Source organism: Ramularia collo-cygni (assembly GCF_900074925.1).
Source record: "Ramularia collo-cygni strain URUG2 genome assembly, contig: RCC_scaffold09, whole genome shotgun sequence".
NCBI classification, from domain to species: Eukaryota; Fungi; Ascomycota; class Dothideomycetes; order Mycosphaerellales; family Mycosphaerellaceae; genus Ramularia; species Ramularia collo-cygni.
The window spans coordinates 997,816-1,022,119 of NW_019716263.1; the positions used below are offsets into that span (position 1 = coordinate 997,816).

Here is a 24,304-nt window from a genome sequence, read left to right on the forward strand (position 1 = left end):
TGTGAGCRATGCTTTCCCGGCAATGAGTCCGAATCGTTTGCTCCAGGGTTGAGTAGAGCTCTTTCCCGCGTACGTTGATGACTTGCTGACTCGACGCCGTGTCTTTGGCGGCGGAACAATAGTCCCATATAGTGGTGTACAGCTTGGAATATGTAGCTCGGTCGATGTTCGCTGTTGCACTGGCTGGAACTGGAATGGAATAGATTTCAGCGAGGCGACTTGATATCCAGTCTAGTGTCTTTTGGGGATCTAAGGCTGTCTCTTCCCGAGAAGGAGCGTCTGGCGTTTGCATGTTGGAAATTGAGTGTTCTAATCGGCCTGCAGGCAGGGCTAAAAGGTACGGCTTTTTGAAGGCATTTTTCTGAGAACAGCAGATGCGGCATTTATTGCAAGAGTATGCGTAGGTACCAGATCCTTTGTACTTTGGTGAAGGTTAAGGTTGCGGCAATACGTCAACTCCCGCCTTGCATACATMCAATTGACTCGACAACGATGGTGAGGATATATCCTTCTTCAAGCTCTATAAGGTGTCTTGGACTTGTTCTGAATCGTGACCTTCTTTGGGGCGTTCGGGATCATGGACCGTGATCTGTTGTTGAGCTTCTCGGTATTGACGCGGATAAAAACGCTGGCATTTGTGTTGAGGCTGTCATTTTGTTCAACGACTCGTCCACGCTTGATCGCCATTCCGATAGTTCCCAACTTACTGATCCCTACTACCTGGTTCGAACGCTCACAGTACATGTATCGGCCAGTCCAGGCTCTGTCCAGCACTTCCTGACGCACAACTCTCATATCAGAATTCCGGCGATGTCAACCGTCTCGTCTAGGATGGGTCCGATTGCAATGACGGTGGGCATCTTGGTGTTGAACGAGTGACCAGGCGCGGCTTCCAGACGATCCTCTAACACCTTAGAACCAGCAACTTCAGCGACGTGGTCCTGACTGGTACACAAGACGTCTAGTTCCCACCTCAGGGGTCGGCTCGAAGACGTCCTGGACTTGATTCTATGTCTGATCTACAATGTCCCCCACTTGAACTGATCCGCATAGTGGTCGGCAGGAATCCGCTTCCTGCCAACATTCCCATTGAGATTCTCTCGTAGCGATCCGCCGGGCACAACATAGTCTTCCCACATCAGGCCCCGCTTCACCAGTTCCGGGCGAAGTAAATCGACTACATCTTCAAAACTGCCGGGCGTGGTGAGATAGCTGATATTGAAGCCATCGACATCCGCGTCTCTAATCCACTCCTCGAAGACATCGGCGACCATCTCGGGAGTTCCCACAGGTGCAGGATGGAAGCCTCCAAGCGCCATGGTCTCGCCCAGTCGGCGGGGCGTCCAAGGTTTGTCCAGCCCTGAGACGTGGTTGAAGGCGGTCAGGAACGAGTGCACGGCGTCCTCGCCTGGAGCACCCTTGAGTTCCAGCAAGTCGTCGAGTGGGTGCTTGCTCAGGTCGATGCCGGTGTAACCTGCAAAGACTGCGAGCCCACCAATAACGTCCGCATTCTCCTTTGCGCGTTCGTACTTGGCTTGGGCCTCTTCCAAGGTGGCCCCGAGAATCGGAGAGATTCCAACGAAGAACTTTATGGAACTTGGATCGCGGCCCCGTGCTGCTGCATCTGCACGAATTTGTCGAACCGAGTCTGCGGATTGTGCTGGATATAGACCGCCAATGTAAATAGCTGTTCGAGTCCGATTAGCTGCTGCGTCCAGAGACAATGACCAAGATCTCTCGACGTTGGCTCACCTTCAGCATGCTTGGAGGCGAAAGCTCGGCCAGATTTGGATGTACCCGCTTGAAAGAGAACAGGCGTCCGCTGCGGAGACGGATGTGTCTGGTAGCGGCCCTTCATCTTGAAGTATTTGCCTATGTTGCTGTCAGTCCGAGAATCGACCTTTCCCAAAGAAACAGGCAGCCAAGCATACCTTTATGCTCCAGATATCGTACTTTCTCCGGATCGAAAGCTACCCTTCGCTCTTTATCCCACACCACGCTGTCATCCGCCCAGGACGATTCCCACAACTTGTAGCAGAGGTCCATGTACTCATCCGCCATAGCATACCTTTCGTCATGAGGAATCACATCGTCAAAGCCGAGCGACTGGGCCGCACTCTTTGCCCAGCTGGTGACAATATTCCACGCCACTCTGCCATTGGTAAGATGGTCAAGACTACTAAACGTGCGTGCGAGAATGTAGGGATTCAAGTAGCTGGTGGAAGCTGACACGCCAAAGCCGAGTGTCTTTGTCACGGTAGCCATCGCGGGGATCAGGACCATGGGATCCATACTGGCGGTCTGATTGCCTGCTTTCAGTTGGGCGTCGCTGTTTCCTGCGAATACTTCTTGGCCACCATAGCTGTCGGCGAAGAATATGTAGCTGATCTTGCCTCGCTCCGCTAGCTTTGCAAGGTTGATCCAGTATTCGAGACGGTCTTTAGTATGGCTTTGATCGGTTGGATCGCGCCATTGACCCGGTGACATGTGGCTTCCTGTGCAGGCATACTCGAAGAAGTTGAGAACGATGCGTTTTTTTGCTGCCGGTACGGAGCCCATCTTGATGATCCGAGTATATTTGTTGTGAATTGGAAGTTGATGCATTCGCGGACGTGTCTTACACTAGATATATTGCGCTGCAGTGCCATATCATCAGATAACACGAAGCAGTGCCGAAGATGGCGCTGGAAATTCCGGTTCCATCGGATTCAACTCACGACTCCCGTCGGCTTACTCGGTAGAATGGCCCACCAGATTGTCTCTGGGTCTCCAGCACCGCGATTCGCGAGGCATCATGTTGTTGGACTGTCTTGTCTTGATAAGAATGTAGGGGGTCCACTGTCCGACCGACCTCGCCATCTTAGATGCTCTGGACACAATACTTCAACTGTCTGTAAACCAGTCGCCAAAATCGACATCAGCATCGACTCCGTCTGTTCAACTACCTAATCATGGCTGCTCACGCCCAACACAAACGTCCAGTGCGAATAATGAACATCTCTGGCTCACCAGTCGATCGACGCAATGCAATGTCCAAAGCGGCAAATTCGACAGAGCCAATCGATTTCTTGGTCGGAGACTGGATGAGTGAGCTGAATATGCCCGCCCGAGCATACATCGTTGCTACCGAAGGCGAAGATGCAATCGGATATGAGCCATCATTTCTCGAAGCCTTGGGTCCCGCACTGGCTGCGATAGCCGGAAAAGGCATCAAGGTTGCAGCCAACGCCGGGTGTGTTGCCACGGAAGCCTTGTTTAAGAAGGTCTGCCAAATGGTCGCCGATCAGGGATTGTCCGACACACTGTCGGTAGCATGGGTGGAAGGGGACATTGTCACGTCCACTATCCGAGCAAGCGACCCGTCCTCGCTACGCAGCGTATGCACCAAGCAGAGTATGGCCGACTGGCCTTTCGAGCCGCTGCTTGCACAATGCTATCTAGGCGGCTGGGCCATTGCGAAGGCGTTCGAAGCTGGAGCTGATATTGTGCTCTGTGGTCGTTGTGCCGATGCATCTCCCATCGTAGGAGCCGCCGCATGGTGGCATGGCTGGCAGAGAGAAGACTTCGATCGATTAGCTCGCGCTCTGATCGCCGGCCATCTAATCGAGTGCTCCACATATGTCACCGGCGGCAATTTTACGGGCTTCAAGCAAATGGACTGGAGCACCATCCAAGATCTCGGTTACCCCATCGCAGAGATCGACGGCGACGGCGACGTGATCATAACAAAGGCGACTGGATCTGGCGGGCTGGTGTCACCCGCAACGTGCAAGGAGCAGYTGCYGTACGAAATCCAGGGCAAATACTATTACAATAGCGACGTGACGGCTGTCATAGATGGTGCCCACTTCCAGGAACTAGAGCCAGATCGTGTTCGCATGACAGGCATCACGGGCTTGCCACCACCAGCGACCACCAAAGCCGGAATAACCGCCCATGGCGGATGGAAACTAGATCTCAACTGGGCATTWGTCGGCCTAGATGTGGAAGAAAAGAAGAAAATGTACGAAGTGCAGCTGCGACATAGTCTGGGCGAGGCGCGGCTGAGCAAGCTCTCCGTACTGGATCTGACAATCTATGGCTTCGTCGCAGAGAATCCTCGCTCGCAGAATGCTGCCACCGTTGACCTACGCCTGGTGCTGCAGGCATCGGACTACGACAGCATTAGCCCGGAGGAACTCACCGCTCCATTGTTCGACTTTGTCATGCAGACTTTCCCGGCAGCAACGTATACCGGCAAGAAAGTCCAGCCCGTCAGGTTCCAAGAATACTTCCCGACCTTGATACCCCAGCCAACCACCGTCGTCCACTTCAGCGACAAGCAACACGAGAAGCTGGTCATTCCACCGCCTCACGAGAYGCTCACAGAAGCCCTGTCTCAGCCGTCTTACGATCCATCATCACCAACTCCACTGTCATCCTTCGGACCCACTTCAAAGATCCCACTGGGACGAGTTCTATACGCCCGGGCGGGCGACAAGGGTTCGAATTGCAACGTCGGCTTCTTCCCCGTGCACGACGCGGCTTGGCCGTGGTTGCGATCCTTTCTCACAAAGCAGACCTTCATCGACTTGCTAGCGGACGATTACAACGGCCAGCTCATCGATCGCATGGAGTTCCCCGGGATCTGCGCCGTGCACTTTCTGCTGCATGACTGGTTGGACCGCGGAGTGACGGCGAATGCAACGTATGATATCCTGGGCAAGTTCATTGCCGAGTACGTCAGGTGTAAAGTTGTCGAGGTTCCAGACCAGTTCATTGCCTTGGGAACTATATAATCAATCAGCTTTCATGAAGATATGAATCGTAACATTCAGGCAGCAGAACTTTGGGAAGAAGTACGGCTCATTTTGCTTAGAACTGCTTTGCCATATAGATACCTTGAATGCCGTGTGGTCGACTGAGTAGACTTCACGATTTACGGGCCCGTATGTAGATCATTACCTGTGCAGCGGAACTTATGCAAAGGACATGGCATCAATCGTAGCTAGTTGACAGCAGTATTTCTCCCGATACTTTCTTCTCTCGTAATGCGCAAAGTAGATTCCCGTCATGCGCGATCACGCAGGCTCGAATCTCTGTGTGCAAAAGTGTCTGTCGGGTGCATGTTGTGACTCCAWGCACGCATATCCGACTCCGAATAAGTCGAATTGAAGGAAGAGACGTCGCAGCTATCGAAAGGCAAAGAGAAATCGAATGCCAGCTCAGGCATGACTCCAAGGTCGTATGAGGATTCGTTCATCGTCGAGTGGCCAAAAGWGTTGTTGGGCTGATGTGCGGCATCATCAGCAACCGGAGACTCGCCCATCATTCTCGTTAACATGGCAGAAAATTCGGGTTGCTCCATCGAATGTAGTGCTTTGTRTACTTCAGGCTGTAGGCCTAACACAGTGGATCGCCGTGCCCCTTGGCTTTGCTCAATGGTGTCCAATAGCGGCTCTTTGACGGCTTCGAAGAGGTCTCGGTATCTGCGCGAGACGAGAGTTCAATGGTCAGTGGGTGTTCTGTGGAGCTCGAATGAGAGGTCATTCGGCAGGTCAAGGCCATGTTTCGGACGACCTCACGGCAGTACACTCACCTCTTTGCTCCCGGCCATCTCTCAGTGATGATGTACAATACGATGCTGCAATCTGTAATCATATTGCGCGTTGCGTTTGTCAGAACGAGAGCCGGCGAGTCCCACGCGCAATACAGTATCGTGATGCCAGCAAAGAATACAGAATGCAAGGCCATGAGCGAAAAGCCTACGGAAACGCTTTGATGAAGGCGTTTGTACGTTTGGCAAATCCCTCCGCATGACTGCACAGCCAAGAGAATGAACTTGTCTTCCGCGTTGCCCGTAATTAAACGGGGCTGCAGTAAGAATCGCATGGCTTGGTAGTAATAAATCATCTGGATTAAGGTCAACAATTTCATGCAGCAAAGATGTTATCAGCATGGATGACGCACATAGGAGTCACGGCTGTGAATTGAGCTTGAGCCCTCATTCCCTCGCATCGGGATCGTGGACTTCCACACGTCGAGCTGTCTCAGATTTGCTTCGATCTCGGCAATCATGGTCGCTGCGTCAACCACCTTGTCCACACGATAGACAGTCTGCTGAATGCGAGACTCAATCATACGCAGGCGGCATATGTGTGTGAACGGGGTCAAAGATCTCCGAGATTCGTCGCCGACGCCCAGCGGGAGTTCGGCGTCAATATCATGATCCGCCACCGCAAACGGACGGCCTAGTATGATAGAAGTCTGGCGATCCAGACAATAGCAACTCCAGAATATGCAACGAAGGTGGTCGTCGGATTCGGGGTCCCTACCTGGTTCGTGGGTGCTCTTCCTGTGCAGTCCCAGCTCAATGCACATACGCATTGCAATTCCAACGAGCGGCCAAGCTCCAGGGCCGCGCGGTGCTCGAAGACCGTACATGGCGAGCAGCAGCAGTATCTGCACCGTCTGGACACTCGCGTTGAGCGCCAGTATTTCGCCGAGTAAAGCCATTGCGGACCGATAATGATTTTCCGATCTAAAGCTGCCAGTCTCTCCCGTAGTCTCTAGGAAGCGACCTGCGGCCGCATATACGAGGTGGAGTGCGGCGATTTCGAAGCGATCGGTCAGCTCCGCTCTATTGCAGTGTAATCTTTGCAATTGCTTAGGCTGCATGACCGGCCAGAGGAAAGCGATGTAATGCAAGTAGCCTTTGTTGATCATCCGATCGGCAATGACGTCAGGAATGCCAGCAAGGGTGATGTTGTCCGGGGAGGCAGGCTGAACTGCACTTTCCAAGGATTTGGGTGTCAAGTTCTGGTTCAATAGACGTGATTGCGCGGATTGATCCAAGCTATTCTTGCGGGATACAACGGCGTGAAGCACGCGTCCGAAGGTATCATCCGAAGGAGAGTTGACGAAGCCACCTGTCGCTTGAAATGCCAGGTTTTGGAAGCCGCGAGAGGTTTCTTGCGAGTTGTTTGGCGTATTCAGTGACGAGCCATTCCGATCAGATTCATGACTGCTGTGCGGCAATGAGCGGTCCAGTGGACCTGGCATATTCTGCGGTGGCCGGTGTTCTGCTTGGCTGACCACACTAAGTGGTGAGCGGCGGTCCATTGGCATGGCGGACGGCGAGATATTCACATTCTGAGGAGGTTCATGACTGCTCTCAGGGTGCGTCGGCGAGACATGCATTGTCAGAGGCGGTGCATGACTGCATGTCGTCTGCGTTAAGCGGCCCAGGGCACCTTCCAATTCCTTCACCCTCCGAAGGGCACGAAAATATTGCTCCTGGTTGCGATTGAGCTCAAAGGTGAAGTCATACTCGCATGTACTGTCCGAGTTGACGCAATTGGCGCAGCTCGGCCTTACTCCATCGCACTTCTGCTTGCGCACCTTGCAGCGACGACAAGCCACGGCAGTTCGCKCACGCTTGCGTGACTTCGAGCCTGGGCCCTCGAGCTGTTCTTCCATTGCGAAATCCACCCGACTGATTGCCCGAATAACCTGGCATGCTCGCAATGGAAGGAACGTATATCAGCTTTCCGTCGGATGGAAGCAGCCATGGCAGCCGTCGGAAGTGACTAGTGCGCAGATAAGATGATGAATGTATCGGATGAGTGATAACTGATCGACTGGCGACCACTGGCGAATAGTCAGCAGATAAGAAGATACTGTCCTAGCTAGCGAGATGGATACAGGGGACTCCTGTCCGCAGAATCAAATCCCATCAAATGCTCAGTCAATTGTTTGAGGAGAACTGTGCGACGCTACCCATCTCGGCTGACGGGACTGTAGTCGGTAGTTGAGCAGGACGAGATAGCAGGGATTGTCAGAGGTGTATCCCTACCTGTCATGACTCAGGTGACATGGCAACGCGAAGATGACAGATCTCGAGTGAGGGGAAGTACAAGAACTGATAGGCGAGGGGCACAAGAAATGATAGGTGAAGTCGGCCAAAGCACGGACGGAACGGCCCATGCCCGGCAACGCGGGGAACACTATCGTATCATTGGCTATACAGTCCCCCCTTTTGCCCTTTGCGATGCGCCCACCAGCTGGAACGCATCCCACTCACGTACAATGCCCAAGACATCCAGCTCCGTCGAGAAATTGGCCCCGCCAATGACACCAGTCCGTATATCTGAGCGCAGCCTTTGAACATTCTCCATGTGCTCCCAAAGAACATCGTCTCTGGCACACAAGACCAGAATCGGACATCGCACTTGCATGAACAATGTCTCGGCGTCCTGGTTCCATACCGCGCCATAGATCAGCATCCGTCCTTTCCACGCGCGGATATGATCAAGAGCCTCTCGCTGTCGAAGCTCCAAGTCTTCTCCAATTCCCATCTTCCCAAGGTAATCCCACGTCTTCTGAAGATGCGTCCCGTCAGGCGTCGGCTGGTTGAAAGGGACCAGGTAGATCTCGCGCATTCTCTGTCTCTCCTCGTACCCAATCGTCGTTGGACCAATTTGGCAGATGCTGCGGACTGATTCGGGATAGCTCACGGCAATCTGTGTGGCTAGAGAAGCGCCAGAGTGATGGCCGATGATATGGAAGCCGTGTTTGGTGATTCCAAGGGCGTTCAGCGCCGTTATGAAGATGTCGGCAAACCACTCTGTACCGGTGCGATCGATTTCCGCGATTTGTTCAGGCGTAGGATCGAACGACCCGCCAAAGCCAGGCATGTCAAGAGCGTAGCACGAGAAGCCCTCGCTGGCATAGTGAAGCATCAATTTCTCGTAACTGCTCGAGGAAGAGGCCGATTTGTGGAGGAACACGATGACGCCCGAACCGCAGTCTTCTGGAACAACATGTCTGTAGTGCAGTTGCTGGGAGTCGTTGATGTCGATGTAGGCTCGTTTAATCGATAAAGTGCCCATGGTGTTAGGTGCGTGTGGTGATGAACCGGTGGCCGATCTCTATTAATGTATCCTACAATGCATGTGTTCCCTGCTATCGGATCAAGACCCCACCAATCCTGGTTGTCGGACGTCAAGCTGCTGAGCCGAATTGCCGCGATGGGTCCACACCATCAGATCGAGTCGTCCAAACTGGTAAAAACGAGTGTCTCAGCAGTAACTAGCTCCCATATCTCATATCGTATGAACAGAGGCTCTCATATCTCATGTTTGAGAGGCTTGACGGTCTCGTAGTGTCATTGAATGACGTATAACGACTCTGAACGCAATGCTCAGAGTATCAAGGAAGACAGAGGCTTCCAAAACTCTTTAAGGATTGAAATCACGATAAGATGCTCTCATATTAATGTCTCATCAGTCTAGGAACCCTCTCATATATCATCAAGGCAGCTCTCATATTAAACTCTAAGCATCTCCCAAGCTCTTGGAGCTAGATTCAGGCCCCTTTTGCTCCTGTGTCGTTTGTATCTCCGTCAGCACACTTGTACCGCTGAGGTGGTCACTCGCTCTCTCCCCAATCAGCACAGTCTCGAATGGTCTACCAGGCGGGGGTGCCACGAGACAGATGGCGTAGTACAGCGTAGCCCCTCCGCAGAATCCGATGACCCAAGTCACCGAGAAGCATCTCTCCCAGTTGGTTGACACGCTGATCGAACCGGTTGCGGCAATGAAGCCAGCTTAATCGCGTAAAGGTTAGGGAGATTGCATAATATTTCAGGCATGACGGTGGGATGACTCACGGAATGACGGCCAGACTGCAAGAATCCAGGCAGCAAACGCTCTCCAGTTTAGACCGGCGGTGTACCAGTAGATGCTCTCGCTCGTTCCAATGTAAAAGTCAGGCACACTCCAATGCTTGCGTCGAACAAGCCAGAAGTCCGCGACGTTGATTCCGGCGRGRGGAGCAACAAACTAGATGTGTGATTCAGTCAGTCGTATGTTGCAAGTTGACAAGGAGGAAGATCTCGTTGCCGCACGCACCATGCCAAAGCTACTCAAAATGGTGATGAAAGTCCCGGGAGCATTGACGAACCGCCACGGGTTGATCAAATAGCCAACAAGACACATGATGAGGCTTCCACGCGTTACATCGATCCACCTAGGGGCGAGTGCCGCAAGGTCCATGCCACAGGAGACAGAGTTCTGCACCAGATTCGTCGCAACTTGCGAAATGAAGAAGCCCATCCCGGCGAAGAAACAACCTGCACGGGTCGAGGCGTTGTAGTTGTCTTCCAGTAAGAATTGCAGGACCGAGATGGGATTCCAGATCAGTCTTCCATACATGTCGTTGATGGCGCTGGTAGCAAAGGCGCCGAGGGCGGCACAAATTGTCACCGTCACCGGACCAGAAACGAGCTGATGTACAATGGGTGCCCGGCTGGTTTTGGCGAAGCGAGTCCAGTCGGATTGACGAATGCAAGCTCCAGTCCACGCGCCTGCGACGGCCGACATGGCCCGTAGTATCTGGAATGAGCGAGTGCTTGCGGAGATCTCTTTCAGGGGCGGAGCCAGAGGCGCACCACCGTTCGATGCAACTGCCCACACGAACAGGGAGAAGACGGTGCATGTTGTGGTCACGAGAGACTGTTCGCACCGTCCATGTCAGAATGTGATCTGCTAACAATGTAGAAGGAGTTTCTGTCCATCTGAGTTCACCTACGATTGCAAGTACAGGTTGAAGTTTTGAAGGATGCACGAACATGATCGGCGTAAACACGACCATATAGATGACGAAACCGATCAGTTGTTGAGTGGTGATCTGTGCGGACTCGGGCAAGGTATTGGCCAAGCCGTGGAAAGAGGGGAAAATGGAGGAGAGAACCACGTTGGCAGCGAGGCCTCCCCAATATGCCTGGATGCCAAAACTAAGTATTGCCAGTCAGTAAGATCCAGCACAATCATCGTCTGAAGTTTGTCAGGGGTTGATCCATTCACTCACAAGATGAAGTTGACGAAGCATTTCAACATGATGACAAACCACGCCCCGTACATACCGAACGTGGACCTGCTCATCATCGAGAATCCCAGATGGTAACGGACACCCGGTTCTCCGCAGAGGTAGGCGACGATGCCAGACAGAACACCTCCAACAGCGATGCCACCGAGAGCGCCGCCCAAGTCCAGCCCGCTAGCCAAGTTGCTCGATCCCAGCCTTGAACCGTCAGTTTTGCATATGCCGAGCGGAGTTGCATTCACCTACGCCCATGCAGTAGTGTTTAGACCTGCAGCGACCCCTGCTGGCTGTCAGCTGTCGTTCAGTGCGGACTTTGATGCCTAGTTGGCATCTCATCGACCCCATACAGTATCCGAGAAAAGCGCGGTTCGTGAAAGTTTGGTGCTCCTCAGGGCAGGGGAGAATATCTGCATTCGCCCATCTTGACTCTTCACTGTTCAGCTCCAGAGACTGGAATGTGCGAGGCAGGCGAAGCTCGAGAGACTTCATTTTTTCGATGGCCGTGCGGTTGATCGCTCGAGCTGGGTGAAAGAAAGGGCGCAGATCAAGTAAGACTTGTGTCCTGCATTACATGGGAGTGAGGAGGATACATCAACGCAGGCATACTGTTGTTGAGGCTTGGTATCGGAAAGCTAGAGGCCTTGCCGTATCTTTAGTCCATCTCGATTCTCGATAGTCGCAATGCGGGGCTGAAGATTGTTAAGATGAGAATCCGGGTGGCGTATATCTATCTGTATTCGACGTCTTATCTCCTGATAAGTTCAAATGCTTCCGAAATCCAGGGAGAGAAAGATGCCGGGCAGCACTTTCCCGCTCCCTGCGACTCAACCAAGCAACAATAAGGGAAGCTCAGAATCCAAACCTCATCTGCAAGCTCTGCCGCTCGTTACTGTTGCGAGGTAAACAGCTTCACTTTCCATCGTTTGAAGTGCTTGCTTGGTTGTGATACGACATGGCCGACCAGCGAGACTTGCCTGTAGAGGCCCCAGACAAAGAAGCTTTCTTTGGTGAACAGGAACCCGCATGCGGATTTTCCGGCCGTAGAAGCCTCGCGTCCAGACTACGACGATACCTGTCGGTGGACGTTGACAAAGACGCCAAATCCCAAGTGGACGTACGGCGAYGGTGCACACAATAATGCATGGCGACAACATAGCACGATCGAAATCGATCCGGAWGAGCCCACCCGGCCTTCCAATCTCAACTACAAACTGATGATATCTTCGACCGTACCCCGTCCCATTGCCCTTTTRAGCACAATCTCGGGTTCCGGAGTACAGAATGTTGCACCATTTTCGTACTTTCAAGCGGTCTGCGCAGATCCGCCATTGTACTCGGTATGCTTCGTTGGCGAACAGCCCAACGACAGTCTTCGCAATGTGCTGGAAACCAAAGAAGCCTGCATCAGCATCATCAGCGACTCTTTCGTCGAGGCAGCGAATGCAACATCGATCAATACGCCACCACACATTTCGGAATGGCCGCTGACTGGACTACATCCTCACGCTGGACGGCTCGTTAAGCCACAGTATGCACTCGAGTCCGCCTTTTCCATTGAGCTGAAGTACCATTCGCATCAAGATATCGTGAGCCCAAGATCGGGGAAACGGACGGCAACAATGGTCCTGCTTCAAGCTGTCCTGTTCCATGTTTGGGAAGACGCCATCAAAGAAGACAAGGCCACGGTTGATATCGCAATCTTACGCCCCGTATTCCGAGCCGGTGGGATCACCTACGGAGTCTGTTTACATGGCTTCGAGCTACCACGTCCAGAAACCTATAGTAATGTCCGTGAAGGGCGAGAAGTGCGGATATTGTGTGAAGATCCCGAGGCAGGAAAGCTCTGACAAGAGTGTCACATGTCTATTGAAGTAGCCTAGGTTCTGTGTCGCAAGTTCCTGTATGAATCTGTCGCTTGAATGGCTCGCAGTGTTTATGATCTATCAGCACATTTCAAGGAAGATTTGCGCGAATGTTTCGCTTCCAGTATCATTTCGATCAACTTACATCCTAATTACCAGCTTCTTTCCACCCGTCTCACCACACCGCAGCCGAGTCAACCCGTCCTCTACAGCTGCAAGACCTCCAGGCAAGACATGGCGCTCCGGCACCTCCACTCTGCCCTTTGCCACCAATTCCGTCAAACGAACCGCGTACTCTCTCGACGCCAAGTCCAACACAAACCGCTTCATCTCTACATTGACGACGTCGACATTCTTTGGTGCATTGATTGGTGGTGCAGGCACTGCGAGAGGCGCAAACTTGGCAGGATGTTGATGTGACAAGCACTCGACCCCATAAGCCGCCGATTGCGGGCCAACCAAATCGATGCCATAAACGATATCGTCTCCCCCTATCTGTCGCACTTGCGAAGCGATATCCGCCAGCGATTGACCGTCTCTGACGACAACATGATGAGCTCCGAGATCAAGCAACCTCTGCTTCATGCGCTGTGATGCAACCGCGATGACTTTCAAACCGGCCTCCACCGCAATCTGTATACCGAACTGGCCTGTGGTTGTTGCGCCTCCCCAGATGAGCGCGAACCGCTCGCCGGCGGTCGAAGGAGCAGCTGCGCGAACCATTGGCAATTCGAACCACTTCCACAAAGTCATGGCTGCAGTCAGACCCGCGACACCCAGGCACGCAGCTTCTTCAAAGTTCAACAAGTCCGGCAGGGGAAGCACGGTATGCTGCGGCACCACCACGAGTTCCTGGAAGCAGCCGGCCCTTCGATCTCGGTAGTAGGTTGACGTCCACACTCGTTGTCCAATGCGTAGGTCTTCCACTGCCGTGCCTACGGCTTCGATTACGCCCGCGCATTCTCTGCCGTTGATCCATGGTAGTGAGGGCATGCAAAACTTGTATTCCACCGTCTTCCAGTCGATGGGGTTCAGCCCGATGGCTTTTGTTCGTAGTAGTATTTCATGAGGGCCCAGCTGTGGTCGAGAACTTTCTGAAAGTTCGTACTGATAGTCCTGGTTTACCACCAAAGCTTGGTGAGATAGTGGCTTGTCGATGTATGTTGTCGATTTGGTTGTTGAGCACTCGGTGACGGAAGGGTATGCTGATTTCGACGACCTTCGTACGCGGTGGGCTGGCCGCGCATTCTGGACCAATGTCATGGTGGCCATGGTGGTTTGAGTGTGGAAGGTTGTGAGTGGTTGATTGTGCCAGTATGGAATTCTGGCGTCGCCATGATTCTCTATTTACATGTCATACCGGGTGTCTCTCATGCACCAGAAACTCGACCAGTGGAATCGGATCGCTCCAAGTTCTTCCGAGTGCAGACCTTTGCAGTCGATCTGATCGGTTCGACACAAAGACCACCACTTCTCGGAACAATAGTCGTACTCCGATGAGGTAATAATCGATCGGAAGTGAGGAAGTCCTCCCGAAGCCGGGAGTAAGGCACCTTGGTGTAGGATTTCCATTTCCTCGCCGAATCTGAACGTTGGAATTGCCAATTTTGGACGCTGAATGAGATACCGTGAAGCTGTGTCTGTAAGGTATGTCATAAGGAACGGTCATCCACCACTGCCAATGTCTGTAAGCACATTTTCTGCTCCAGAATTCTGCAAGGCCCAACGAGCCTTCTACCCCTCGAGAGACACTTATTTATGGAATTTACCCAGTGCAGGCTCTCACACGTCAAAATTGGTCATTGTTGTGGCCGATCATGTTGTGTCCATATCAGTGACCACAGCAAACAATGCCTCGATGATTTTCGCGATCCCACAGCCCGGTCCAAATAAGGTTAGCGTGTTTGGAGTGAGTGATGCCCGAATTTAGGCTAAAGACACAAATCGGACTACGTCACGCGGCTCTGCACGTCACGCCTTTGCACGCGCAAAGGTATATGTACATACGCAACCTCAATAATGGCGCCAATCAGAAGGTACCTGCGAATCACCAAGTACTCCGTGCTTGAGGTACGCATCTATCTACACAAACCTTCAGACGCACCGTGGCTGCTCTCTTCCCGCGACAATGTCTTGTCGCGCATCATTCAGGAAGTGCGCCCCAAAGTCCTACCCAAACTGAGGGAAGAGAATGAGAACGCACGAAAGAAGGGCAGTAAGGGCAAGAAGAAAAAGGGCATCAAAGACGTAGCGAGTCAAGGTAATGCTGACCACCAACATGCATCATTCGTCGACTGACATCGTGGTTATAGAGGACTTTGAGGTCGCCATTTTTCTCAAAGAAACATCCACACGGCACTCTCTACTCACAAAACAGAAGAAATTTACCGATAAGCCAAAGCTCAAGTCCACTGGCAAGAACCTTACGGGTTGGCTGAATAGCAACGAGAATCCCATCAACATCACCGACGATGCACAGATTCCGGATGTACTCCGAGAAGAAGGCGACGAGGACGTCGTTGAGCTTCACAACATTCCAGAGGCCTCCACAGAAAGCAAACGCAAAACACCAGGCGGAGAAGACGCGGATGAGGATGGACTTTTTGTGAGCTCCAGTGACGAGGAATTCTTCACTACTCAGCGTGCGAAACCATCCACGAAAAAGAGAAAGCTCAATCGACCTCCAAAACAAGCATCAGAAGATCCACCGCCGCTTGAGCCCATGGAACACGATGACGACAAGAAGAAGTTGCTTCTGGACACTTCTTATGATGGTTTCAGCATCTACGGTCGCATACTATGCCTTATCGTAACGCGCAAGGGCAAGAGGGACGTCCATCCTAGCGGACCTAGTGTCGGTGGCAGTCAAATGATGGAGCAGTGGGTCTCGACTCAGGCTGCCAATGAAGCTGGAGTTGGAGAGGATGATGAAGGCTGAAATGAAGTCCGAAGTTCCTTGGTCCAGCGCAATTCATTTCTCGACGAACGAGTCCCAATGCTCCTGCATTGCCGGGGAGAGTCCTGCCCACCATCATGGTCCTGCATGCCGAAGGCAGAAAACTCACGATTGGAACCCGGATAGCCCTTGAGCCACTTGAGATGGCGGTATCTACAGCACGTGCCCATCACAGGCAGTATGGCCTCTGCCGGTTCGAGACGAGTTCAGACACATCCCATCTGCTGGATAGACGCGGACCAGTCCATATAAGCCGCTATTGAAGGAGGTTCACGCTTCCATAGTCAGCTCGACGGATGTACCGCGAGGGTCGTCGAATCTCCAAGGTGGCGAGACGTTCATGATCAGCGCAACGATGTGAATTGGCATTTCGCTCACTGTCTCGTCAATTCCTGCCCATCTCCTTCTTGTCTGTACGTCGGTTCAGCCAGCTTCCGCATGCCGCGGCACTGGCATTGTGCGAGGGACTCAAGAGTGTCATGCGCTAAGCAGGAAATAGCTTAGGGAGCTTTTATGTACTTCCTACCCAGCAGCGATTCTCCACCATCAGCCAGGTACCCTGTCTCTGCCGCGCCGTACAGCTTACGCACACGCTTGTTCTCACTTGGCTTCTTGACCGAGCCTCCGCTCCTATCCTCGTCCGTCATGCTCCTAGCCGAATGTCACCGTGTATAGCACCTGTAACGTAGTCAGGCAGGAAGTTGAGGTTCTAGGAAGTTGTTCGATTTGCTGGAGTATGCAAAGGAAGACTCATAGATACGTCTCCTGTGATTGAACGTCAAATCAGGCAAGGACGCCGAAAACCTTCTAATAAATCAACTTTCTCCCTGAACGTGTTCACCTGCATTTGGGAATATCCCGAGCTCCCGAAACCAAGAAGGCGTACTCTCATGGTTGTTGGAGGTCAGCTCCGCAAACCTTTCTTGCGCAAATGCAAGGATAACGGTCCCTTCAAAGTTCATCAGATGGCGAAGATACACATGGTCCCGGTAAAGTTCACACCCTCAAGGAGTCGAAGCCTGCCGAGTGGGTATCGCCGGATAAGATCCTGTACACGTCCCTCTTTGCCTTGCCCACCAATCCCATGGTGGGGTTATGGTTTGATGATTCGCAGGGGAGAGATGTGACTTTTGGTTGGGGAGGGTGATGATAGAGATGAGGATGACGACTGAGAAGTCGGACAACCGTGCAGATTGCGGGAAACAGCAATCAGGAACACCAAACACACACTGTCMGCCCTCGAACGCTGTGTTACTTGCGTCGCTCAGTTCCACTTTTCTGGTAAGCTCACGCCCGGACAAACATTTCCGCGTCAGATCTCACGTTGCCTTGCCCTGGAATCTCATCATCACAACGGCAGGTGGGAGTTTCGAAAATGATATGCGACCTGCGAGGAACCTTCTATCCCCAACCTTGCAATCTGTGTTGTTGCAGATTGCAAGTGTCAGCATATTGAAGACGCCTCCGTATGTACTTCCAGGAGCGATATGGGAACTCGGCAATCGAGAGAGGACAGTTGCCGGCCACATAGGCGTCCGCTGTTGCATGAACTCAGCTGACATTCACTGATGGCTGTATCAGTGCATCGAGACGCATGTCGTGGAAGAGATATCAGCCGTCCGCTTTCAGATAACACTCCTACCTTGCATACCAGCCAAGACGTACACATGGAATTGCGGAAGTGTTGCGAGTTATCGGCTGACTTTATTGATGGCGCTTCCGCTTCCACGGCCGCTGGTCCGATGCCACTGCTGCCGTACAGTACAGCTCGCTTCCAGAATGTGTGAAGAATGACGGCTGCTTTGGACGGTTTGGGATAAACTCCTCAGACCTCGATCTGTATATTGCGCACAAGCACTGGATCGGATATCGTTCCCCACGAGATCGAGGCCAACTCCGATCCCGGCGTTCTGGTAACACGATGGGAGGACTCAGGAACCGCGGCGATCTTTGTGGCTGTGCAGAGAAAAGTGCGTTTGCCTGGCAGAAAGGGTGAGAATAGGTAATGATAATAATAATGTGCCTACTGAAAGTGCAACTGCTGTAACGGTATCAGGCATCAAGATCTGGCCATGCCGTTAGGTAGTGACGTCGCGCCTTCTGCACTGCCTCCTGGGACAGTAGTGCCGCTCCTCGTCAAGGGTCTTCACAGCCACACGTCGATCTTTCAGGTACACAAACTCAGAACGCAACGGTTGTTCGGTAGAGATTGGCATTTCGCCCAAGATCGTGTCATTAGTCGCTTCCCCTGGGTCCCAAGCACGTTAGCAACGATGTGAAGGTGCCAGGCGCCGACGCAGAAACACGGAGAGGCACCGGCAAATGATCATCTATCCACGTGTGGCATCAAAGTCTAAACGGGACGATTCGGGAGCAGGGGCACCATCAATCAATAGATCTGGCCAGTTATTATTATTAACTGTTACTACTGCTGGGGATGTTGACGAGGTCGGCCCCGAGCGAGGCGTGACATTGTGATTGCGAATTGAGAAGTCGTATGATGCGCTCACATCAGCATGACGGAGGACGACCTGCCCTGAGCTCGCCAAGACGGCGGGATTGATTGGAGAAAAGGCAGGAAGAAGTCTCTGCTTCTTGCTTCTACCGCCCTTCTACCGACCCAAAAACAAGCGAGATGAACGTGTCACAAAAACGACGCAAACGTAAGGAAAATGGTGCGTTTGGGAGCGAAACCGACCGACATGGGCACTCTCCTGTAGGAAAATCGTGTGAAAGATGAAACGTCCATTGGACACGGCCAGGTGGCTAATGCAGACGTGAGACGAAAGCCAAGTTTTGCGGCAGCACATCATCACTGCTGCGATGATCCCCGCATCCCTCACACCAGCTGGTTAGGTTCCCACCTCCGGATTCGAGGATTTTCTGGCAAGGAGATGCCTCTCGGGTTCGCGATTGCTAGCTGCCCGCGGCAGCGCGCGGCAACCGGTCAAGGTCGTGGACGGGAAGGTCTGCTTATCATCCCGCGCGCAACGGTCGTTTTGCATCGTAACCAAGACCGTCGCGAAATAATGTGGCATTTAGGCTTCACTTAAAATCCGGCACCGGCCCACGAGCACGCAACGCCACGACGTCTTGGAAAGGCATGCTGCGGTGGGGCTCTATACTCAGTGTGGGACGCCGAATATTGATTGCCTACTCGCTTACATGTCGCTTGTCATCATCACCATGCATTGTCTGCATGCGGCTGTCCGTCCTGGCCCAGCGACAGCATCTATCTAGGCATCATGCGCGCTGCCACGCACATTCGGTTAATGCGGGCGGACATTGCGAGGTTGCAGGGTGAAACACAACGAGCTTTGCGAACGATCAGCGAGGCCGTTGCCTTAGCTTAAACTTTGCGCAGGACAGGGCTGCCCTATCCTCCTTTCTCCTCGCACAGACACACCGCCGGAAGCATGAGCTTGCATCGTGGAAATGATCCTGTCCGGCTCGGAGTAAGTGCTCGCCAAACATATAATAGTCACTTTCGTCTCGCTACTCACACCTTTCATTTTCTTCACCATCAACCTGCGACATTCTACGCTCAAGCCCATCACGCACCGCCTGACAATACTTCAACATCACGTCAACACCCACACAACAATGCCTTCCTCAGCATACCCACCATGCCCGGGCCCGCCACCTACCTGCCCGCTGCCACCGATCCCCAAGCGATGAGCTCTGGGCATGTCATGCTCAACATCTGCTCTATGAAACCATCGCATCATCCATAACAGGGCAGCTTTCACACTTGTCTGCTTGAAAGGCTTCAATCTACCGACAACGCCTCATCGTCTTCCCAAAAACGATGAGTCTCCTCGAAACGACAACAACATGAACCTTTCTATCGGCGCACCCACGCAGCCAATGAGTCGCAGCTGGTTCTGCGCCTCGCTGGACACTTCGACGATCACCAACACAACGCTCACGGCCATCTACATCATCAATAAGAACACGCGAGTGTATTCGGACTACAATTTTTTTGCATCTACTCCTTCGCTTATCCACCGCTGGCCGGATTGTACCACTACTACGCWTTTGTATTACTATTTGGGGATCCACGGCGTTGGATATTCTGGAAGCCGTTTAGATCGATCGAGATATCGTTCCCCGGCATCCACTATGACGCTGTGCTGATGGTGGTCCGCGGAGGCAACTTTTTTATCTGGGAATGAGGGCAACGGACGGACGTGTATATATACCCAATTGGCTGTTGCGAACAACGCACGCCTTGAGCGATACTTGCTTGAATAGTAATAATCATAATCGACCTCGTCAACTTCACACTGCGCAATTCACATCAACATTCTTTCGTGCATCGTTCGAGCTGGTGACGGCTGAGTGATGCTGTGGCACGTGTTCCCCGGGCGAACTTTGACCACGCGATTACCGATTTCACGAACTTTGACCATATCGAGTCCAAAAATAGGAATCGCATTGGCAACATCCCACGGCAGTCGAATGGCGCCGGCGCCCGGTGGTAGGTAGAAATTGAGTCATCAAAGTAGCCGAGACATTCTGTACATCATCATGGAAAAATGCGCAAACGTGTCAAATGATCGATTGTCTTATTAAGTGCCCGGGCCGCAGCAGGAAAAAATATTCCTTGTGGGAGGGAGACCGAGATTTCGGCGTTGCATTATTGTTGGACGGATGGACATTGACGAAGAAGAAGAGTGTGCGGTGTGGCTCGTGTGATGATGAGAATCTGCCTTGGGTGGATGATGAGTGAATGACTCTACGAGACTTTTTTCCCTCTTGTCGTTGTGAAGCGTGTTTTGAGCTTGGGTGCATGAGTTGCTTGCTTGCATAAGGTACCTTGTCCATGTCATGGATCTTCCTGGCTACGGGAGTTGGGTTTGACAGGAGCCAATATGTTCGCCGGTACATTAGTTTGCATCTGTCCCCAGCATTGGATTTTTCAGGGGCTACCTTATTGCATTGGATGATTATCATTATTGTCATCGTTGGGTTCCAGCGCGGCTCCTTGGAAAAAATTCTGGCATGTTGTCCGGGTTCCTCGATGAGGCCAGCGTAGGCTCGGAATAATCTACAAGGCTTCCTTCGCGTGATCGGGTTTTTGTGAAGACCGCATAGCTCTCCTAACTAACACCCTCGCCTGTATACAATTCCATGCTCTAGACTCCTTAGTCCTGCATTCCAACTCACATGATACATTTTCTCGCTGATCAATCCATGTGTACATGAAAGCTGAGTAGCGCTTTCCTGCATGGCGAAACATCAAAGATCGCTCCAAAACGTTTCTCATGCCGGCGCAACTGTACTCTCGTACACCTGTTTCACAGCCAGCGACAGAATTGAATCGTGGTCTGTTACGCTCAAGGGCGTTTGATATGTCGGTCTTCACTTCGTTCAAGCTGCACACCGAGCCAAGGATGCACCGCGACGCTACCCCAACCCTAACCCTGGCATTATACATTTTGTGAATGTCGATACGGAGACAACGACAAAGGTACCATGAGACCAGCCAAATTGATTTTTAATGCATGGGGTGTTTATTGTCCGTCCAGTAGGTGACGTTTTACCAATGTTCAAATGACTGTTCTGTTCTGGGTCGCACTTTCCATGTGAAAAGACAAAAGATGGACAAAGTAAGGTAAACTACATCACCATACTCCGAATCTCATATTTCTCCATTGAATGCGAGTGAACACACACAAGTGCAACGGGAATATAAATAGAAACGGCGCACCCGGTATCTCGCGACACCGGACACCCATCCAAGCATCTACTGTCGAGCAGGACATCACTCCTTGCGCTGCAAACCTACCTACTCGAACTTGACTTGGGCCCGTGGCTGGGAGTACCAACTAGGAGCGTGGATCGTGAACCCCTGCTGTCATGACCATTCATCACGCATGTGCATGAGAACCCACGTGAAGCCCGAACATCCACGCCGAAGCAATCAAGAACTCGTGAACCGGTGCCATCTCAATTTCCCATTTGGGCACGAGCGACCGTTGAAGTGATATCGTGTTTGTCTTCCTTGTCGTCGACACACTTTAGAAAAGTCTGAGGCAGCTCTCCTCTTCATTCGCTGGAGTCGAGATCTCCAAGGCGGTGGTATGCTCAGGCCAAGGTCGCCGACACTTTGTTCCCCCTCATACCTTCTCCTTTGCCGCCTTGCGCTCCTCTCCAACCTCAATGCTTCTCCTTCTGATCCTATCCTGATCTCCAAATACCTCCACTATCAATTCCTTCTTGTTGATCTTGCCCATGGCGTTCCTTTTGATTGAACTCACCACCTGCAGATCCTGCGGGATCTTGTATCCGACCAATTTCCCGTGCAAAGCTCTCCTCATGTCCAGCGCACCCCATGCCTTTCCTCCCTTGCCTGCTGTCTTGCCCTCATCGCTGAGAACAACAATAGCCGCAGCTTTTTGACCCCACGTTTCACTAGGCAGTCCGACAACAGCAACTTCACTGACCTGGGGGAGTGAAAGCATTTCTCGTTCAATCTCCAAAGCAGAGACCTTTTCGCCACCAGTCTTGATGATGTCCGCACTCTTGCGGCCCTGAATAAAGTAAGCTGCTCCTTTGGCCCAGTCTCCGCTTGCCCCTTGACCGCCTCCAACGGGCTTTCGTACGGCGATGTCTCCAGTCTTAAACCAGCCGTCGTCTGTGAATTCCTTTTTCGTAGCCTCTTCGTTGTTCCAATACTCCTTGAAGATTGTTGGTCCACGGAGTTGGATTTCACCGCTTCTCTGCTTGCCATCTCCATCCTCGTCCTGGCCATGCTCGATGATCTCCTTGGTGTCAGGATCGACAAGACGAGCTTCGACAGAGGGAAGTGGCCAGCCTACGCTTCCATCAATTCGATCTTCGTCGGCCAGTCCACAGGATAGGGCCATGCCCACCTCTGTCATGCCGTATCGTTCCAGCAGCACATTTCCGCTTGATGCCTCGGTCCATTTCTTTTTTGTAGGTGTTGGCAGAGCTGCGGAGCCAGAGATGTTCAGTCTCAAGTGTTTACGCTGGATGGCTTCGTCTGCCGCAATTCTCATGTCCTTTGGAAGATTGGGATGTGTCTGGAGCATTCTAGACCAGATGGTGGGGACAACGGTGAAGAAGGTTATGGCTGGGAGGTTCTTGTGAGATTCATGAGAGGACGGTAGGAAGGGAGCAGCAAAGCGTTTCCAGACTGCGTCGACGTTGAAAGGAAACATAAACTCAATGGTACTACCTGCTAGGAGAGGTGTCAAGAGAGCGTTTACTGTGCCGTGAATGTGGTGCAGCGGAAGCACGTGTAGGAGATGATCCTTGGGTGTGTACTCCCAGGCTTTTATCAAGCTCTTACACTGTGCTGCCAGCACAGACTGCGGAAGAAGGACGCCTTTGGGACGGGCAGTGGTGCCTGAGGTGTAGAGCATCATTCCGCTCTTCTCTTCCGCCGGAGAAGACAATGTGACTTGCTCACCGGGGATGGGCTCGCGCTCAGCAATTTTGGGCACATTCACGCTGACAGGGCTTGCGTCAATTCCCTCTTTTAGCACCTCTTTGGCAACCTTCTCGAATTTGTCCGAGTGGAGTAGAGCAAGAGCTCCGCTGTGATTCAGCTGATATCGCAGTTCGGAGGCGGGAAAGGAGGGCGCAAGAGGCACAGCTATGGCATTGGAACCCATGACGGCCAGGAGGGTGACTATGGAAAGTAAGCCCATGTGGTGTATGGGTCGACCGCGTGTTGAGATGGCGCGCACCTACATAATCGTAGCCATTCTCGACCAAGAATGCCACGCGCTCGCCCGCAATGCCGTCTTCTTTCTTGCCCGTGGCTCGCAGCAGATGATCCTTTGCTGCGGCCACATCGTGCAGGATCGAGCCATATTTGAAGCTCCGACCCGAGTCCGAATGCACAACGGCGGTGCTGTTGGCGTCGTGCTTTTGGATGGCCTCGAAGATGGCCGATCGTTGGAGGGTGGCCATTGGCGCAACGAATTGGGCTTTGATGCGGAAACCTTTCGCCGGGAGTGACCTTGACCTTGGGATGCCGAGAGAAGAGAAAAGAGTAAGTCGCCGTGTCACCAACATCGTTTGGCCGAGGATCGGGGCATTGATAGCAGGTGGTGATCCTCGTGCCGGATGTTAGTCTTACTTAGTTTCGATGATGGGTCTCTCTCCACTTGCGGCTCCCCGCGTCACCGTCACCGGCACGGGCAAAGAGAGGGTCGACCAGGTCGCAATCGCAACCGTCGCGGAGTCGTTGATGAGAGATGCTACTAGCTTGGTGCAGAGGAAGAAATCACGTCCGACACCAAGAAATGATGAAGAGAAGCCATGGCGTAGAATAGCACGCTTTTAGCAGCAGCTCGACTTCGAGTGAGGGCGAGAGCGTAAAGTAGATTGTAATGTACAACCGCACAAAGATGAGTTCATTCAAGATGGCGGCTATGTATTTATTTGCACGTGCTTGACGAGGACAAGTCACCCTTTGCGAGGTCAATCCCATGAAGAAATGGTCATATGCCAGAAAGAATAGCGTCATTGTTCTTAAAGTCTCCACTTGAGAACTGAGCATGTATGCCTAAGGCTTAAGTAGCTACGTAACTTAGGCAGGACTATATAGCTAAGGAATTTTCCCTTAAGTAAATTAAATTAGAGAATT

At 52.4% G+C, this 24,304-nt stretch overlaps 9 protein-coding genes; 3 read left to right on the plus strand and 6 right to left on the minus strand.

The window, feature by feature from the left end:
• Positions 1–1,019: 1,019 nt before the first annotated feature.
• Positions 1,020–2,559, minus strand: RCC_06495 (related to coenzyme F420-dependent N5,N10-methylene tetrahydromethanopterin reductase and related flavin-dependent oxidoreductases; the record flags this gene model as incomplete). XM_023771758.1 has 3 exons in its annotated part: positions 1,020–1,687; positions 1,753–1,872; positions 1,932–2,559. The coding sequence occupies 3 exons, from the start codon at positions 2,557–2,559 to the stop codon at positions 1,020–1,022; spliced, it is 1,416 nt and encodes a 471-aa protein (XP_023627526.1).
• Positions 2,560–2,951: 392 nt separating this feature from the next.
• RCC_06496 (related to DUF1446 domain protein) lies at positions 2,952–4,778 on the plus strand (the record flags this gene model as incomplete). Its single annotated transcript, XM_023771759.1, has 1 exon — positions 2,952–4,778. The coding sequence occupies one exon, from the start codon at positions 2,952–2,954 to the stop codon at positions 4,776–4,778; it is 1,827 nt and encodes a 608-aa protein (XP_023627527.1).
• A 272-nt stretch (positions 4,779–5,050) lies between these two features.
• Positions 5,051–7,458, minus strand: RCC_06497 (uncharacterized protein; the record flags this gene model as incomplete). XM_023771760.1 has 3 exons in its annotated part: positions 5,051–5,468; positions 5,579–5,892; positions 5,950–7,458. The coding sequence occupies 3 exons, from the start codon at positions 7,456–7,458 to the stop codon at positions 5,051–5,053; spliced, it is 2,241 nt and encodes a 746-aa protein (XP_023627528.1).
• A 542-nt stretch (positions 7,459–8,000) lies between these two features.
• On the minus strand, positions 8,001–8,870 carry RCC_06498 (uncharacterized protein; the record flags this gene model as incomplete). The annotated part of the gene is made up of 1 exon (XM_023771761.1): positions 8,001–8,870. One exon carries the CDS (start codon positions 8,868–8,870, stop codon positions 8,001–8,003), a length of 870 nt encoding a protein of 289 aa, XP_023627529.1.
• Positions 8,871–9,314: 444 nt separating this feature from the next.
• On the minus strand, positions 9,315–11,352 carry RCC_06499 (uncharacterized protein; the record flags this gene model as incomplete). XM_023771762.1 has 7 exons in its annotated part: positions 9,315–9,586; positions 9,650–9,821; positions 9,891–10,493; positions 10,570–10,774; positions 10,849–11,061; positions 11,110–11,143; positions 11,211–11,352. The coding sequence occupies 7 exons, from the start codon at positions 11,350–11,352 to the stop codon at positions 9,315–9,317; spliced, it is 1,641 nt and encodes a 546-aa protein (XP_023627530.1).
• A 1,514-nt stretch (positions 11,353–12,866) lies between these two features.
• On the minus strand, positions 12,867–13,997 carry RCC_06500 (uncharacterized protein; the record flags this gene model as incomplete). The annotated part of the gene is made up of 1 exon (XM_023771763.1): positions 12,867–13,997. One exon carries the CDS (start codon positions 13,995–13,997, stop codon positions 12,867–12,869), a length of 1,131 nt encoding a protein of 376 aa, XP_023627531.1.
• A 747-nt stretch (positions 13,998–14,744) lies between these two features.
• On the plus strand, positions 14,745–15,663 carry RCC_06501 (uncharacterized protein; the record flags this gene model as incomplete). XM_023771764.1 has 2 exons in its annotated part: positions 14,745–14,985; positions 15,038–15,663. 2 exons carry the CDS (start codon positions 14,745–14,747, stop codon positions 15,661–15,663), a joined length of 867 nt encoding a protein of 288 aa, XP_023627532.1.
• A 3,852-nt stretch (positions 15,664–19,515) lies between these two features.
• RCC_06502 (uncharacterized protein) lies at positions 19,516–19,818 on the plus strand (the record flags this gene model as incomplete). Its single annotated transcript, XM_023771765.1, has 1 exon — positions 19,516–19,818. One exon carries the CDS (start codon positions 19,516–19,518, stop codon positions 19,816–19,818), a length of 303 nt encoding a protein of 100 aa, XP_023627533.1.
• A 1,985-nt stretch (positions 19,819–21,803) lies between these two features.
• On the minus strand, positions 21,804–23,625 carry RCC_06503 (related to malonyl CoA synthetase; the record flags this gene model as incomplete). XM_023771766.1 has 2 exons in its annotated part: positions 21,804–23,341; positions 23,400–23,625. The coding sequence occupies 2 exons, from the start codon at positions 23,623–23,625 to the stop codon at positions 21,804–21,806; spliced, it is 1,764 nt and encodes a 587-aa protein (XP_023627534.1).
• Between the last annotated feature and the right edge of the window lie 679 nt (positions 23,626–24,304).